The sequence below is a fragment of the Seriola lalandi genome, unplaced genomic scaffold (genome assembly GCF_002814215.2).
Source record: "Seriola lalandi dorsalis isolate HSWRI2012SDOR001 ecotype SW California unplaced genomic scaffold, Sedor1 jcf7180002054918, whole genome shotgun sequence".
NCBI lineage: Eukaryota > Metazoa > Chordata > Actinopteri > Carangiformes > Carangidae > Seriola > Seriola lalandi.
In genome coordinates, this window is record NW_019525470.1 from 149,012 (window position 1) to 164,836 (window position 15,825).

The 15,825-nt window shown below is 41.0% G+C and overlaps 3 protein-coding genes across 4 annotated transcripts in view; 1 reads left to right on the forward strand and 2 right to left on the reverse strand.

Moving 5' to 3' along the window:
- Positions 1-4,140, forward strand: part of pvalb7 (parvalbumin 7) — a 36,052-nt gene extending 31,912 nt beyond the window's left edge. For both annotated transcript variants that reach the window (XM_023431204.2, XM_023431205.2), the window contains exons 2-5: positions 1,749-1,817; positions 2,140-2,269; positions 2,351-2,460; positions 3,471-4,140. In XM_023431204.2, the coding sequence (XP_023286972.1) occupies positions 1,757-1,817; positions 2,140-2,269; positions 2,351-2,460; positions 3,471-3,496 (327 nt within the window). In that variant the 5' untranslated portion in view covers positions 1,749-1,756 and the 3' untranslated portion in view covers positions 3,497-4,140. The remainder of the gene's footprint in view (positions 1-1,748; positions 1,818-2,139; positions 2,270-2,350; positions 2,461-3,470) is intronic.
- baiap2l2b (BAR/IMD domain containing adaptor protein 2 like 2b) lies at positions 4,130-13,535 on the reverse strand. Its single transcript, XM_023431206.2, has 14 exons — positions 13,284-13,535; positions 12,989-13,064; positions 11,805-11,891; positions 10,779-10,840; positions 10,150-10,221; positions 9,467-9,556; positions 9,218-9,349; positions 8,848-8,952; positions 8,018-8,120; positions 7,425-7,632; positions 6,657-6,722; positions 6,000-6,342; positions 5,821-5,864; positions 4,130-5,094 (listed from the first exon to the last, which is right to left on the reverse strand). The coding sequence occupies exons 1-14, from the start codon at positions 13,335-13,337 to the stop codon at positions 5,019-5,021; spliced, it is 1,518 nt and encodes a 505-aa protein (XP_023286974.1). The 5' UTR covers positions 13,338-13,535; the 3' UTR covers positions 4,130-5,018.
- Positions 13,536-14,159: 624 nt separating this feature from the next.
- The window catches only part of LOC111673427 (extracellular serine/threonine protein kinase FAM20C-like), a 33,901-nt gene continuing 32,235 nt past the window's right edge, over positions 14,160-15,825 (reverse strand). The window contains exons 9-11 of the mRNA XM_023431186.2: positions 15,712-15,793; positions 15,502-15,561; positions 14,160-15,091 (exon numbers count right to left, since the gene is read on the reverse strand). Coding sequence (XP_023286954.1) covers positions 14,818-15,091; positions 15,502-15,561; positions 15,712-15,793 — 416 coding nt within the window. The 3' untranslated portion in view covers positions 14,160-14,817. The remainder of the gene's footprint in view (positions 15,092-15,501; positions 15,562-15,711; positions 15,794-15,825) is intronic.

The window sequence follows — 15,825 nt, forward strand, 5'->3', positions numbered from 1 at the left end:
TCCAAACAATCCTTCTGCCAAAGGACGAAGACCTGAGACGTCACAAGCTGGCGACATCATGGATGTATATTTGTAAGATATTATCTCATAGCTGGAGAAGAAAGTTTGCACATCTCAAGACATTTCAAAATTTTCAAGTACATGCTCGCTAATTGGCTTTTGCCGCCAAAAGTCAGACACATAACAGGTGGAGAGAAAGTTGAGAAGTAGGAGATTGGACAGAAAAGAATCGGATGACTCTCTTTCTCTTTTTTTTATGTGACTTTGTCCTTCAGTCAGGGAGGGTAAGTATTTTATTGGGGTCATGACAAACCTGCAGGGGGACTATCGAAACTACTCCACCGGGTCTCTGTGCGTCTCATATCCTCGCCGAGGCACTATGTGGCACAAGAAGCACATTCGCAGAGACACAAACACTCTCTCAAAGATAACAAACACATGGGAGCTCAGTTCTCACACACAAACACATTCTTCACACATCTGTCTTGACAGCTTGCCACTGGTTCCCAGTTCTCTCAGCTGCTAAACAAGGAGGGAGCCTGAGAGCCTTCAGCTCAGTCCTGACACCTACAGGCTGCTGCAGTGAACTGCCACAGAGGGGAACCTGTCCACACGTCCTGAACCTTTGGGGAAACATGACTTAGTCAATCTATCACAATCCTTTTTTCTTAAAGCAACATCCAGCTTTACATTCACACTACAAACACGACCCAGTCTTTCGCTGCGACCACTGAAGAAGTTAGGGCTTAAATGTCTTGACATCTTGTATCATCCATCTATAACACACCGCTTTACTGACGCGGAGTATGCACTGATTAACATGCATGTAAATACTGGCAAATTAGACACTGGATTAATGTGGACAAACTCATAATAAGAATAAAAGAATTACAATGTAAGATAGTTATAACACTACAGCAGTGTTACGTACTAAAGTCACACATTTGCATTAATCAGCAATGAATCCAAATAGATTTGAATGTGGATATTTTACCATTATTATGCTATTCGTGTTAAATTAATGTTATCATTGTTCCAGATGCTGTTAACAACAGTTTGTCTTAATGTTGCAGTGTGTTATACAACATAGGTGTAGTCAGTCTGTTCTCCTCTATATTTCCATTATAGTGCCAGCGCCTTGTGTCTGTGTAAAACTAAGACACTATATGTCAGACAGAGTGATGCAAGAGAAAAGAGCCAAGTGGATACAAATACTTAAACAGTTTCAGAAGGATAGAGAAAGTTTTGTGCACAGCACAAGGTGAACAGTTAGATAATGTGGTTGTGTGCAAAATCGAGGTCCATGTATGAGTGCACCCTTAATGTATACCTGACTATATTTATGCCCACGTCTTAAATTCTGATCTATGGCTCTTTATCACGTCCCATCTTTTCAATGCCTGAATGCATTTCTCATTCAACCAGGTCCATCAGGGTCAAATTCCTCTTTGTGTACATTTGTGTGTCTGTCTTCCCCAACAAAGAGACTATATTAAGTTCCTATCATCCCTTCGTTAAGTGTGTCTGGGCCAGAACTTTAGTTTGAACCAACACATTCTCAAACATATATAAACATAATGGAAACAACCTTTGTGCTAAATCCTCCACTCCTGCGCTCCCACCTCTGCACTCACCTCCTTCAAATAATGTTGTTTCATTTCTTACTCTGTACCTTTTATGTCCTCTCCGTCCCCCACTCTCTCTCTCTCTCGCTCTCTCTCTCTCTCTCTCTGTCTCTCTCTCTCCAGCTGACAAAATGTCGATGACAGATCTGTTGAAAGCTGAGGAGATCAAGAAAGCTCTTGATGCCTTTGCAGGTCTGTAACCATTGTAAAGTCGACATGGTGTTCTCAGTAGAAACAGACCTACAGAGTTTCAGAATTTAGCTATGGATACTGACAGTCAGAAAATCTACAAACATATGTCTTCAATCCACAGAGACACTGTTACTGTAGAAAGACGACTCTATCCTGCTCTGTATGTGCAGTGCTAATTTAATCCACAACCGACCCCTTGGACTTGTCATACCAATTTCATTTGAAACCGGTTAATGTAAAGATATAAGTTAGAGGAGTCTGATGTTTCTGTCTGTGCTTTTTTTGTTTTTTGTTGTTGTTCTTTTTGTCTTGACCTTTCAAGCAGAAACATTCGATCCTAAAAAGTTCTTTGAAATGGTGGGGATGAAGGCCATGACGGCCGAAAACGTCAAGAAGGTCTTCCAGGTTCTGGATGTGGACGGTAGTGGATTCATAGAGGAAGAAGAGCTCAAGTGAGGGACTCCCACACACCCAGAAAAACACACAAACACAACACTACGATGACTCTCTGTAACACCATGTGCTTTCCTCAGGTTTGTACTGAAGGGCTTTTCCAAGGAAGGCAGAGATCTGACTGACGCCGAGACGAAAGCATTCCTCCAAGCAGCAGACAAAGATGGAGACGGCAAGATCGGCATTGACGGTGAGGGGAAAGCAAGAATAGCGCGTATAGGTTTAAATATTTAAACAAGAAGTAGAGAAGGGGAAGAACGTAGAGGGGGGGCTAAAGGTGGATTACTGTAGCTCTACACCTCCACACTGGGTGAGAAATACGACCTGAAGTTATACCAACATTTCTATGATCTCTGATGCCTCCTGTTGCAAAGAGGATGTTGCTACCTCTTTAGCAAAACAACAACTAATTACAGTCAATATGGAAGAAGAGTTAAAACAATGCAATTAAAGCATAAAAGCTGGGATGAATTGTAATATAATCCAAACCTGAATCATTTGTTTGTGGAGATGATCTTGTCTGAAAACGAATGTGCAAGTAATTTTTCTTTCATTTTACAAAAAGCACAATCATTAAAATACATTTCTGACAATCACAAAATTACATTTCAGCTCTTCTGGTGTAATTCAGGTGTTTGCATTAGGTTAGGTTTTAAGTTTTACACATTATTCTGTAGTTTTCATGTTGTCAGAAAACAAAAAAAAACAAAACCATCGATGCATCTCTGAATACTTACCCGCTTTTCAGCTCAATGGCCATTTTTTCGTACTAAATATAAATCTTTAAAAGCAGGTCACAAATATATAGTTTCATCTTTAACAAAAGGCCAAATAATAAACATTTCGACTTGTCAAAGCAGGAAAAGCACAGGTGGAATTAATATCATAAACGACGGGGGCGTTCAGGTGAGCCAGGTCAATGGCTCCGTTATTGTTCACGCTCAGTCACTGTCGCGGCTCACTGGACACTTAATAAAAAACAGCCATCATGAATGTCACTATTTACACCTGCGCTATTGCTGCCTCGACAAGTCAGAACATCTGCCGGTCTGTAACGGAGCTCAGTGGAATAAGATATATCAGGCTATGTTTACACAAATACTTGTTTCGTAGGACAAATGAATTTATTGGATGTGTTGACAGGTGACGGAGTTTGTCTCATAATTCGTGCACTTTTTCATTTTTACTTTTCTTTTTCAGAGTTTGAGACAATGGTGCATGAGTAGGGGATAGCTGACCACCCCCCCTCCCCCTTCTTCTTCCTCCTCCTCCTCTTCGTCCCTGCATTCATATTTTGTAACTGCCACCTTCAAACTCCTCTCACCTCCCTCGGGACCCCAAGCATGGAGTCAGACCAGGCCTGCTCTCTACAAAACACGACCAGAAAGAGGCCGATAGGGAGCCGCAACGAGGAGAAGCACACAGGCATAATAGGCACCAGTTTCATTTTTAAGTTTTCTTTTTTTATATATATTTAATCACTCACGCTGTATGGGTTTCAGAATCATTCTTAATGATTTCATGAGGATAGTTTGTGGTCTCAAAACAGGTGGTACTAGTGCTGTAGGTGGTGTAGATGTTATGAAGATTTATTAAATCTTAATTTCCTTCCTCTGTGTATTTCAGGTTGTGCATTTTGTCTGATTGGTTTTACTTCTAGATGTTCACATATCAGTGCACTTTCCTCCCACTCCTCTTCCTCATCCACCTTCCCTCACCTCACCTCACCTCCTCTCCTCTATCCCCTCCTCCTCCTCCTCACTCCCTGCCTCCGATCAGATGATGTAGTAAATAAAATGAAATGTAAGAAGAGCTGTGAAGACAGAAAAGATCTGAGTAAGAAATGATAATAAAAAATGTTGAGTAATAACTGTCTCTTTACTTATTGTCACTCACAGCCGACACAAAACATTAAACTCAAAGAACAAAGCGCAAAACATGTCAATCACAGAACAGAGTAGAAGGTTACAAATTTATAATGACTAGGTGCTAAACTGCAGCCTAAAGTTAAATATGAGGGAAATCTATCGCTATCATGAGATAAAACATCCTGGATCAAATATAAAATGGCCCAAGTCAGATTTGAATGGATTACATTTTTGTTTAGCTCTGTCAAATAGGATCAGATCAGATGACCACAAAATTCAGATTTTTGATACATTTGCTTACAGCTTAAAGAAATAGTTCAACATCTGGGCACTGTGGTTATTTGCTTCGCTTGCCTAGATTTAGATGCAAAAACTGATACTCATGTCTATAACCCAGAAGCCAGATAGCTTAGCTTAGCTTAACTAGCCTTGTTCTATCCAGAGGCAAGAAAAATAAAACAGGTGCTGGTAGGTGGATTGTTTCCAGTCTTTATGCTAAGTTAACCAGCTGCTGACGGACGGATTTGAGAGTAGTATTGATCTTCTTATCTAACTCAGACAAAAAGCGAATAAGCATAATTCCCAAAATGTGTAACTATTACTTTAATATACTTAATTATTTTAATTGAAACTTAAATATTGTACAAAGAGTTGATAAAACAACTATTTTAAAAGTTTATGATTTTGATATTTAATTATTAAGACGTACCATTATATTACTTTTGGTACAACACTGTACAAAAAACTCACTAAACCTTCTGCTGCCCTTCACATTTCAGAGATGTCATTACATTCTCCAGAAACAAAATTGTATATCCTGCCTCCACCACCTGATCCTGCAGCCTCGGTTACAAACCCTGCCTGCATGAGCGCTGATGGATCAGTGGATCCGAGGAGCAGATCTGTCATTGGTCGTCGTGGGGCGAAGCTTTACTGTGGCGAATGGGTTTGTGCCTCTGAAACGAGAGGATGACGGAAAATGTTACACAATACCTCATGCGCTCAACTGCTTTCTGTCAACACAAATAAAAGGCACATACACACAAATGGAGACGCTCCAGTTTGGAAAACTAACACCAGACCCCAGCGAGAGCGTGGTCAATTTGACTGTGGCTAGTGAGCAGGCTGCAGACGTCCTACATTTTTTTAAAACTACTATTTGACAGTGACTTATTGGTTTAAAAATGTGTGGTTCGTCCATTCTTGAGGGGCGAAACTCACTACCATTTTTTTCCGGAAAATGTTGCTAGACTTAGATGAAATTTGTGAAAAAAACACCTAAATAAAATTTAACCAAAATAGTAAAATGAAATTCTTAACACACTTTTTTGATTTTGAGCTGTCATCGTTTCTGTACCAAAATGTATTCTGTTTTTTCGTCATACTGAAACAGCATATAAACGGTTACTGAAAGTGTCCACTGAAACCCAGACAACTGCTACAAGCACATCTCCACTACTCTTCACATTCCTCACAAGTGATTCATGCACACTTGTATGGAATCCAGTCACTGTGTTGAATTAGGATCATTCCAGACAAAGGGTTTCTCTGACACAACACTGATTACCCAAAACATAATCCTTTATAAAATGAACTGGAACTGGAATTCATCACTGAATCATTCCACAGAATACAAACAGATCTTTTTTTTCTTCTGTTAACTCATACACGCTGAAAATTACCTGGGAAACAAAGGGTTCTCCGGTGGCGCATGGGTGGATAATGCCTAAGAAAAGAGAGGATTGTCAGTGTGAACCAAAGCAATGAAAGTGAAGTAGGATTAACGGACCAGAGTTACTTTATATGAAGCAGAAAAAAATATTTGCAGAGTAAGTTCTTTTCGATATTAAACCTCTGGTACCTGGACTTCAGACGCTGATTCGCCCTTCCTGTCAGGGAGGGGAGAGATTGGTCGAAAATCTTCAGAGCCCCTTCTGAGATTCTGACTCGACGGAGGAGGCGGCGGTGGAGGAGGTGGAGGCGGGTGTTCATTGTAGGTCTTAGTTTGAGCGTGCTTGATCTCTGTCACTGGTTCTGCCTTCTTCTCAGGAAGCGGAGAGGTCGGCCGGAAGTCTACAGAAGCTCTGCGGTTGGGCGTGGCCGGGGGCGGGATATCTCCGTAGTTCTTGCTCTCCAATTGGTCGGTGTGGGTGTCAGTGGGGTCCAGCAGATTGTTCATACTGTGGCTTCTTAGTGAACCACCACTGAGGGTCAGAGCAGAAATTTTAGTGAGTCATAACAGACAGTGACAGTGAAAGATAAATCTTTCCCACTTCTGGCCTGAGTGTATACCCAATTGCAAATCAATCCCAGCTGTCAATCATGACGTCATTCCCCCTTTTTAGAGTTGAGACCAAACTTATCAGAAAACTGAACACTTGAACGTACATCAGCGTTATAAAATGACAGAAACCATCTTTGGGGAAAAATTTATTTGACATTTTGTAGTTGGCCCATGTCCCACCCGTCCCAAGATGTTGTACACAGTCACTGGTTCAGACCTGATGGTAATTCCTACCTTGTTGCTAAAGTGTTGGAGAAATCTTCAATAGGTGCCACATAAGCAGCAGGGAACCAGCCCTGACTGGGGGAGGTAAGACAGATACAGATGAGGCGACAGCGAGCAGCAAACAAAACAATTCACACTCTACAATACTTTGTCCTTGCACCAGGAATATACAGTGTAGTTTTCAGAATTTGAATTAATGTCCATGTGTGCAGAACAGTGTCTGTGAATGTCTTTGTCAACCTTTACACCATTTCTCTCCTCTGGATTATCAAATTAGTATTTTATTCTGCTCTACTCTTTGTGCTCTTGTTAAATTCAAACCTTCACTAAACACATTTTTCATTTTTTCCTCATGAAGTGGTCACGATGAACAGGCTTCACAATATGACACTTGAGTGGCTGATCAATACCAATCACTATCACGCTGACCTGCTGAGATTTCTCTTCACAAAACACTCGACCTATTCTCTACTTTGCAAGGCCGTCAACCTCGTGCTCTTACAAGTGAGTAATCCTCATCGAGAGACAGTTTGTTCTCATGATAAACAAATGACAGTATTGTGTCTATTCCCATTATAATTTCTTTCTTCTATATCTAAGGATGAGTTAGCTTATTCATCACTGTGAAGGTCGTTCCACTGTCACAGCTATAGAGATCGGATGCAATTTCTTCTGTTCTGAGAATTCAATGCCAATGTAAACACTGGTGAAAACCCATATATCTGTGGTTCCTGCACCTGCACATATACACATAACTCTTCTATTCCCGCTACCCACCGCAGGCTGCTGTCAGTGCGTCCGTACAGCCAGCCGTTGCGTGGTTCCTGGACGAGTACGGTGACAGTCTCTCCCCTGTTGAAAGGTAGAAGTTTTGGGTTGGATGAGGAAGGGTGAGACACCAGGGCTCTCATGGCTCTCCCGCCTCCCAGACCCAGAGATTCCCCCACTGAGCTGGAGCGCGAGCGGCTGGGGAGGGGAGACGGTGCTGGAGGAGGAGAGAAGACAGAGAAGGAACAGAAAGAGATTAATAGAATGCAGAGAAATAAAGGGTCAGAGAGTTTGTTCTGCTTTATAATTAATATGGCAGTGAGAAAGAAATTCACAGGTGCAGGGGGCGAGAGACGTATACTAAAATTAATGAATATAATATCATAGCACAGGCAAGAGATTAATTTATTCATTCACTAAAGCAGAAATAACATTATTACCATAATTATTAACAGGACAATGTGCAGAACATTATCTAGTGGTTGTTTAATTGACCTAATGCTGTAGAGAAAAATACATCTTTTCTTCTTTGGGTTCAGCGGCTGTCAGATTATTACCATATTAATATACAGGAATTGTGATTAGTACAGTCTACCTCCCACCTCTAGAGGGCACTCTGCCCAGTGCCTGCTGCTCCCTCCTGGCCCAGGACATGTCCTCATCTCTGGCTACTGTCTGCAGCAGGGAGCTCACTGAGCCTCGCAGCTGGTAGGACACAACACACACAGGTAGATTAACTGTTGTGAAAAGCAAGTAACTGCAGCAGATAGATCATAAAGAAGTCGGTGCTGGTGCTGGATTTAGTTGAGGATCTGTACCGAGTCATTGTGGAGTCTACTGTTGGAAAAACTGCACACTATGTGCTATGATCAAAACAAACATGGACTAATCCATACCCACTTAATGTATGCAAAGCTTAGCTTACTTGACAGAAAAATGATTTATTTAATAACAGTGATCAACTAACCTATAACACCTACAGATGTTTCACAATAAAAACATTTCAGCTGTAGTCAACAAGTTAAGCATTCTGTACCAGGAGACAGTAATAGGAAATTTGACATTAAAAAGACAAAGGTGATGTGACAATCATAAAACAGGGATGTCTCTTGCAAATTATAAACAAAGGCATGTCTCTAATAATATTCCTTTTCAATTAAAGACCTGTTCTCTTTTCTGGAGATAATTAAATGGCCCTTGTTCCTATTTGACATTTTACTTTTCCCCCTTGGATTGACAGCCATTTGAACATAGCAGGGTGTGTAGTTTTCCATAAATCATGTCACTGAAGCTCTCTGAAGACACTGGCGCAGTAAACCTGAGCCAAAACAGCTTCTTTACAGGCTGTCAGTGCATGGAATACTAATATACTGAAGTCTAATGTTCCCATCGGGTAGAAAATAATTGACTAAAGCAGGGAATGTGTTGGTACTTGTGCCTCTTGGTCCAAGGGGGTGGGAGTTCGAGGTCTGGACCCTCTGGTCTCGTTCACTTTCTCCTTCCATCCGTCTGCTTTTTGCTGAAGAGATGCACCAGTCTGGAAACAGATGAGAAGTGAGCACCTCATTAAATCTCAACCTGATCAGCTAGAAACAAACTTAACAGGAACGCTTCAGTAGATGAGACATGGCCGCTGGGACGCGTGTTTCACATATTCATGCAATTAAGATGATATTACATGGCAGGAATAAAAACGCTGAACACCCCACTGTCTTGGCCATGGTGGCTTAAATAAACCATGTAACTGTTGGTGAGATAGTGTGGCACTGTGTGTGTGTGTGTGTGTGTGTGTGTGTGCGCACCTTGTTTATTAGGAAGAGTAGTGACTGAGTGAGGCCACAGTGTTTCTCTGCCAAGAAGCGATACCTCCTCTCCTCCTCCTTGAGGATCTCCTGCTGGCTCTGCCTCAGGTACAGCATGTACTCACTGTTCTCCTAAAAACACACACATATACAATGGTACAGAACAGCTAGTGGACTGTGTGCGTGTATGTACATTATGAGTATTGAATCTATAGCTTTGTGTGTGTGTGTGTGCGTGCGTGTGTGTACCAATGAGTCTCTGTAGGCTCCTCGTCTGAGCTGTTTCTCCAAAGCCTCAGCCTGATTCCTCACCTCCAGCTCATACACTCTGCGACTACCCTGCAGCACAGGAAACAGTCTGACTGAAGAAACTCTGGTGTTAAAACGATTCGTTTCCCTCAGTTTTACTCAAACTCATACATGTGATCTTGACTGGTTTGCAAAGCTGCGCATAAAAGTATGAACAGCACGGTTACAGCCCTGTCCACAGTTGGCTTAAAACAAACTAAAGATCCATTTTTCTGTACTACCACTGAGTGTTCAGGAGTGGTCATTATAAAATTGCAAGACATTTGAATACAACATATACATTTACAGTACTGTACACAGTGTGTGGCTCCTGTACGTTGAGCCAAACAGAAGAAATGAGCCAAGCCATGATCCTCATTCACCCAGAAACTCCACTTTTAAAGAAAAGAAAATGAACTGATGAACATCTTACTGACTGACTGAATATTTTCTTACTATTCAACCAACAATGGAAAAATTGTTGATGAATGTGGAGACTGAAGAATACACAAATACAGTAACTGTAACACTTTATTTACGCAGACCTTTCACCTAGTACATATAATAGAGTATCTAACCATAAAATCTGATCCTCAGAACAATAAGGAAAGTATAAACATATTTTTTCCCCTCTGTAAACTCACATCAATGTATTCCTCATCCAACTTCACATTCTTCTCCATGGCTTGTAGCACCTCTATCTGGAACCATCGGAACTGTAGCAGGAAGAAAAGCATTGTCTCTGTGATGTTGCCAAGTCATTATGGAAACTGTCCCCTTGTTCAAACTGTAGTTTACATTATCAGGTTGATTGTTTTCTTTTATTAAATCTATATGCACATTTCTGTTCAGTTTACAGCAGAGCCACAGCCCAATCAAGCAAAAGGGTTCGAGTGGCACTATGAATTTTAAACAAGCAGGGACTGGAGGCAGGACCTGGTCTCCCAAAAGTAAAGTGATTCTCATACACGCATTTGAGTTTGATGGGATCAAAATGCTAACAAGTGTAATTCCCAATATTTCAGATTATTCTTTAAATAAATAAATTACATGGCTGTGCAATTTAGCACAATTAGCACAACAATGTCTACTATATGACATTGCCACATATTTATGGTAAAAGTTAATTTGGTTTTTTAAAAAAGAAAAGATTTTACACATTTACACTTTTTGTTAACCTTGTCAAAACATTAAAATTCTAAGATTTAGCATTTCCGGGACTGCTGGGTTCTGATTTGAATAACAGAAGTTTTGAATTAAGACGTGTGCTGACCACTCCCTCCATCTCTGCAGTGAGTCTCCTCTGTGTGTCTGATATCTGGATCAGGACGTCCCCTGTTTAAAACAAAAAGACAAAGGATTATGCTCCCTGAAGATGTCATCTTGTTTCATGTACAACTTATTTGCCATTTGAAGAAAGAATATGTTAAATCTTTTTATTCAAAATCTTTAGAATATAAAAGATCCAGTGACACCTTCACTTACCATCGATCTACGTCAATCACTCATTTTGTTTGAATTCATGTCCTTTACAATAGAAAGGCACAATATTTGAGTGGGGATGTCAGTAATTTGATATGTGACTTTAACACAATTCAACACCACTCATGTCATCTACAGATTCTTTTGATCTAACTAGCTGGACTGCTACGATAGTGGAAAGTTAGCCAAGCTCTTTATCTTATGGATGCCTCCGGCCTTGTCTATTGTCATGGACTGTGGTTGAACTAATGAATTGAGTGCAGCTGAAAGACTGTCCCCATCTATAATTCAGGGGCCGTCACTCAATAGGGCCCCTGGTCACGCTGTGGCTCCCTGACCTTCTCAGTTAGCCAGCCTAGCAGAACCACGTGTGTCATGCTGTGTGCTAGCACTAATGTATGAGCCCACACACTGTCAATGGGGACGCGTTAGCATATTGCTAATTACTAGTAACAATGCCATCGCACGTCCCCTGGGCCAGAGTGAAAGTGAGGCTAGTGGAAAATATGCACTCATGCCTGCACTCAGGACTGTGCACACACACACACACAAATACACACACTGTATGTCAACACACTCTGACACATACACAGGAGAAGAGGAGAAACATCAGGGAAGGTTGTAATTTTACAGTTACTGAGTGTGTCTGGTATTTTACAATCTAAGATGCGTCAGAATGATTGAGCTTGACATTAACTTGATGGAGCGCTTGGCTGTCCCTAGAGGGCAATTCTGTTTCTGTAATGAATGCAATACATTAGGGTGAAACTTAAGAGACTGAGTTATCAATTACACATACAAATAGGCACACACTTACCAAGAGAGCGGGATGAAAGTGTGTGAAGAGCCTGGTCACCCATCTTAGCCACAGCGCTGAAATAGGCCTCACTGCAAACAGCTAAGGCTGCAGTACACAGAGATACACACAAATACGCTCGTTAAACCACACGCTTCTCAAATACTCAGAAGCTTTGGAGTAACGTCACAGCCAGTTTAACTACTACTTAATTGGGTCAATCAATTCCGCTTTTATTCATTTCATTCAGAGAGGCCTCGCAGTGCTGACATGTGATATGTGATTTCAGTCTAGGAATAGCCCCATGCCAGTGGGTGTAGTTTTACCACACCGCCTTGTTGCCCTGTGACTGACGGCGCGTTCTTGCTTTATCAGGCAGAGAAGTGCATTAATGATACATGCTGCGCACCCAATTACCAACGTAACACACACGATAAAGATTGGAGAGACGTAGACAGGAAGGATTAGTGAGGTCAGACATGCAAATACAATAGGATTTACACAGAGGGTTCCGCTTTAAACGTTGGTGCCTGATGTTTTTCAAAAGAAAATCAGGTTTGAATTCTGCTTCAGTAGTGAAAAATAAACTTCAAACTTCATACAATGAGTGCGAACTTCATTTTGGCTCATTACTCCACATATCACTTTCTGAATGACCCCAAAAAAGCCCACAGCCCATACAAGCCCAGTGACAGTAAAACTTTGTTGTTTTTTTAAGTGCAGCAAACGAGTAATGAACACTGTGGATTTATGCTCTTCTTCCTCAGGTCCTCTTGCACCCTTGCACAGATCTGTGTCTCAGCGATCTGTGTAAAATCCTCTTCTATCATCTTTGACATCACTAACTTACATCAACTGAGAGAGAAAAATCTTGTTACAGTGCTTACAGTTTTATCCTCCTTCCTCTAATTAACATTGGACTGTGTATGACATACTTTACAAATGAAGGGTAGCTAGTGGTTTTTATTTCTGTCATGCCAAACATTTGGCCCATCCCCCATGGGACTACAAGATAGTGTTAATTATCAAACATAAAAAAGTATGTAAGTAACATGCATCTTCTGATAACACATATGCAGAACCAAAAGCAAAAAAGTGCCTTTTCCACTTGGCAAATGTCTGTGTCTGTCTCACAGAGACACACACACACTCATTCAGTCACCCACACATGCACCCACACCCAGTCACTTATAAAGCTCACTCACCTTGGAAAGCTTTGACATAGCTGTTTCCTAGAGCAACAAGCTTCTGGAGGCCTGGATTGAAGTGCTCCATCAGGTTCTACGATATCACACAGACAGACACACAAACACACATACACACACATACACGCACACACACACACATACACGCACACACACACATGCACAAAAACAGACCAACATGCCAAAAAGGAAAAATATTACTTCAGCTAACACTTAAGAAATCTCCAGCTTGGCCACATTTAAATATACAGTACAGCATAAAACAATAGTGAACAATGAGATGATGTAAACTCACCGAATAGACAGTTAAAGTTGATCTGTGCAGCTGGTCACTACTGGCTCCTGACATAGTGACCAATTTTAAGGGAAATATGAACTTAAAACAAAAAAAAAAAAAGTCTTGAAAAAAGAATGTCGGAGACAGAGAAAACTTCTGTTAAGTCTGTATTCCCATTCAAACGTCTGAAGAAGTTTCCTCAGGCGTTTCTTGTCCTGTATTTAGCAGCGGCTTAAGGCAGCGAAAGTCACCCTCAATGCAGGCCCACTGTTTCTGCTGTTGTTCCAAAGACCAATAACACCTGTCTGACAGAAAGATGGTGCTTTCCTCCCTCTCCCCTTTTCTGTCATTCGTCACTGCTCTTTTTTTACCCCTTGTCATCAGCAGTTTTCATGGAAAGAGCGAGCAAGTGAGTAAGGGGAAGAGAAAAGGGAGTAGGTGTCATCGATATGGCCGGGCCAGGTAAATTATTGATTAAGGAAGAGGACAGCCAGAAGCCCAACTAGCTGTGACGTATACTCACACCTAGGGGAGAACCTCAACCTCAACCTTTGGTGAAACAAACTGCTGCCTTAAAAAAGGTATATTAAGTGTCATGTGCAGTTAGATACAAAGATATTACTCAAGAAACCTGCCCTTTATATACAGCAAACCTCTCACGCACCAAGTACATGAAAATTATATAAGACTCACCCTCTCTGTCCATCAAATACTCCATCATATTGAACCCACATGAAAGCTATGATCTCTAACTAGATGTCAGTCACAAAGAGGAGAGGGAAGTTGAAGACAGACAGGTCATAAAACAATCCACACCAATTAAAGAATGAGAAGGTGCAATTCAAAATTTAGAAGTTGCTTCTGATGTCTTTTATTTTACTCTAGTTGGTCCAACACAAAATAAAGAGCGATGAAACCATTACGCTTCCTCATTTTCAATTTGCCTTTATCAAGCAGTTTAGGTTTGTGAGTTATCTAATTATTTTCTTCAGGAATTAGTTGTGATGTAATCACAACCTTTCATTTAATGCAGACAGTGTCATTAACAATCTTTTCAAACAGACAAGAGGTATTTCAAATATTACTACACACCTGAAAAACATGCACATTTTAACCTGTACCAGACAAATTTTGTGTTTATCACATTTTAATATTTTAATGGATCAGCTTTTCAATGAAATGGAAAGAGTAATTACAAAAATTACTTTTTTGTATTTTTGTATATCAAATTTCAAATACCTGAAAATGGTATGAGTCGTATTTATTTCATATATAAGCCATAAAACCAATAACTTAATAGCTTTCCTCTTACGGGGGTTAGAATGAATTTGTGTTGTAGAACCCAACATTTCAAAGTCCATTACAGCCATTTGGGCTTTTTAAACATATCTTCCTCATGTTTTGTCTTATTTATACATCCTGCTTTATTGTTACAGAATACGTCCAGACACCATTTAAGTCCTTGTGACTTTAACTATGCTGCTGACCACACTTTGCATGTGCTACTGCACTCACGAACATAAACATAATATGAAGGCAGTGTGAGGCTGTTCTATCCAGCAGAAGTGACCATGTCTTTCAAGTGGGCAGTGTCATCAAAGATGACCTCATTACCACCGCCATCCTTACTTTGTTGCTTTTGGCAACGACTTACAGTCTCCAGCACAGTTTGCAAACGCCGATCGAGAGCAGCGAGGTGGGGCTCCGAGAGCAGCGGAGCCACACTGTGAAGGGGATCGTGGGAGAGCGAGGCCCGCATGACATCACTGAGGCGATACTGAGGCAGAGACAGGAGACGCAGGCGAAGCCAAGTGGAGAGACGGATTCTGGAGAAAGATCAAAGTGACAGAAAGAGGTGTTTAAGAGAGGGAAGGAAATGATGAAGAGCATGGAGAAGACAGAGGGAAGACAAGGTTGTAATGGTAAATTTTGTGGGTACAGCATGATGGACACAGAAAAGATTTTATTTTGGAGCTGAGAATTCTTTCTTATAAATTTTGAACCAAGCAATGGACCTCCTCTCCTGTACTACCCAGTGTTGCTTCTTTATGATGGCTTCATCTTACTCTATGTGATTATTTTATGATCTGAGAAATCCTCAACTGCGCTAAAAGGAATACCATTTATTTTAAATGAATGCAACCAGACAGGAGGTGTACTGTTGCGTGCATAGGGACGGGAGACAGTGGTGTTTGTAGTAAGAGTTCAGCACATTTCATCACATCCTTGTTTGTACCTGCAGCACTGTTCTAGAGGAACTAAGATAGACGGCTCGTCTTTGGAGTGGCGCCCAAATCTGCAACGAAAACAGACCCAGAGTCAGTTAAGTCAGAACTGCAGCGATCAATCCAAACATTAAACTAAAAAAAAAAAAAAAGAAAAAACTATAGCAAGTGTGTGAACAATACATGACACTGTTTGTGAGAACAATAGCAGAAATACTTACGCTCTCCCGTTGTCAAGGTGCAACAGAAAAGTATTGTTGCCAAACTTCTCGAACGTCTCATAGTGGTGCCTGTCCATGTTACCTATGGGAAGAAAAGGAAGTATTCAGTTACTG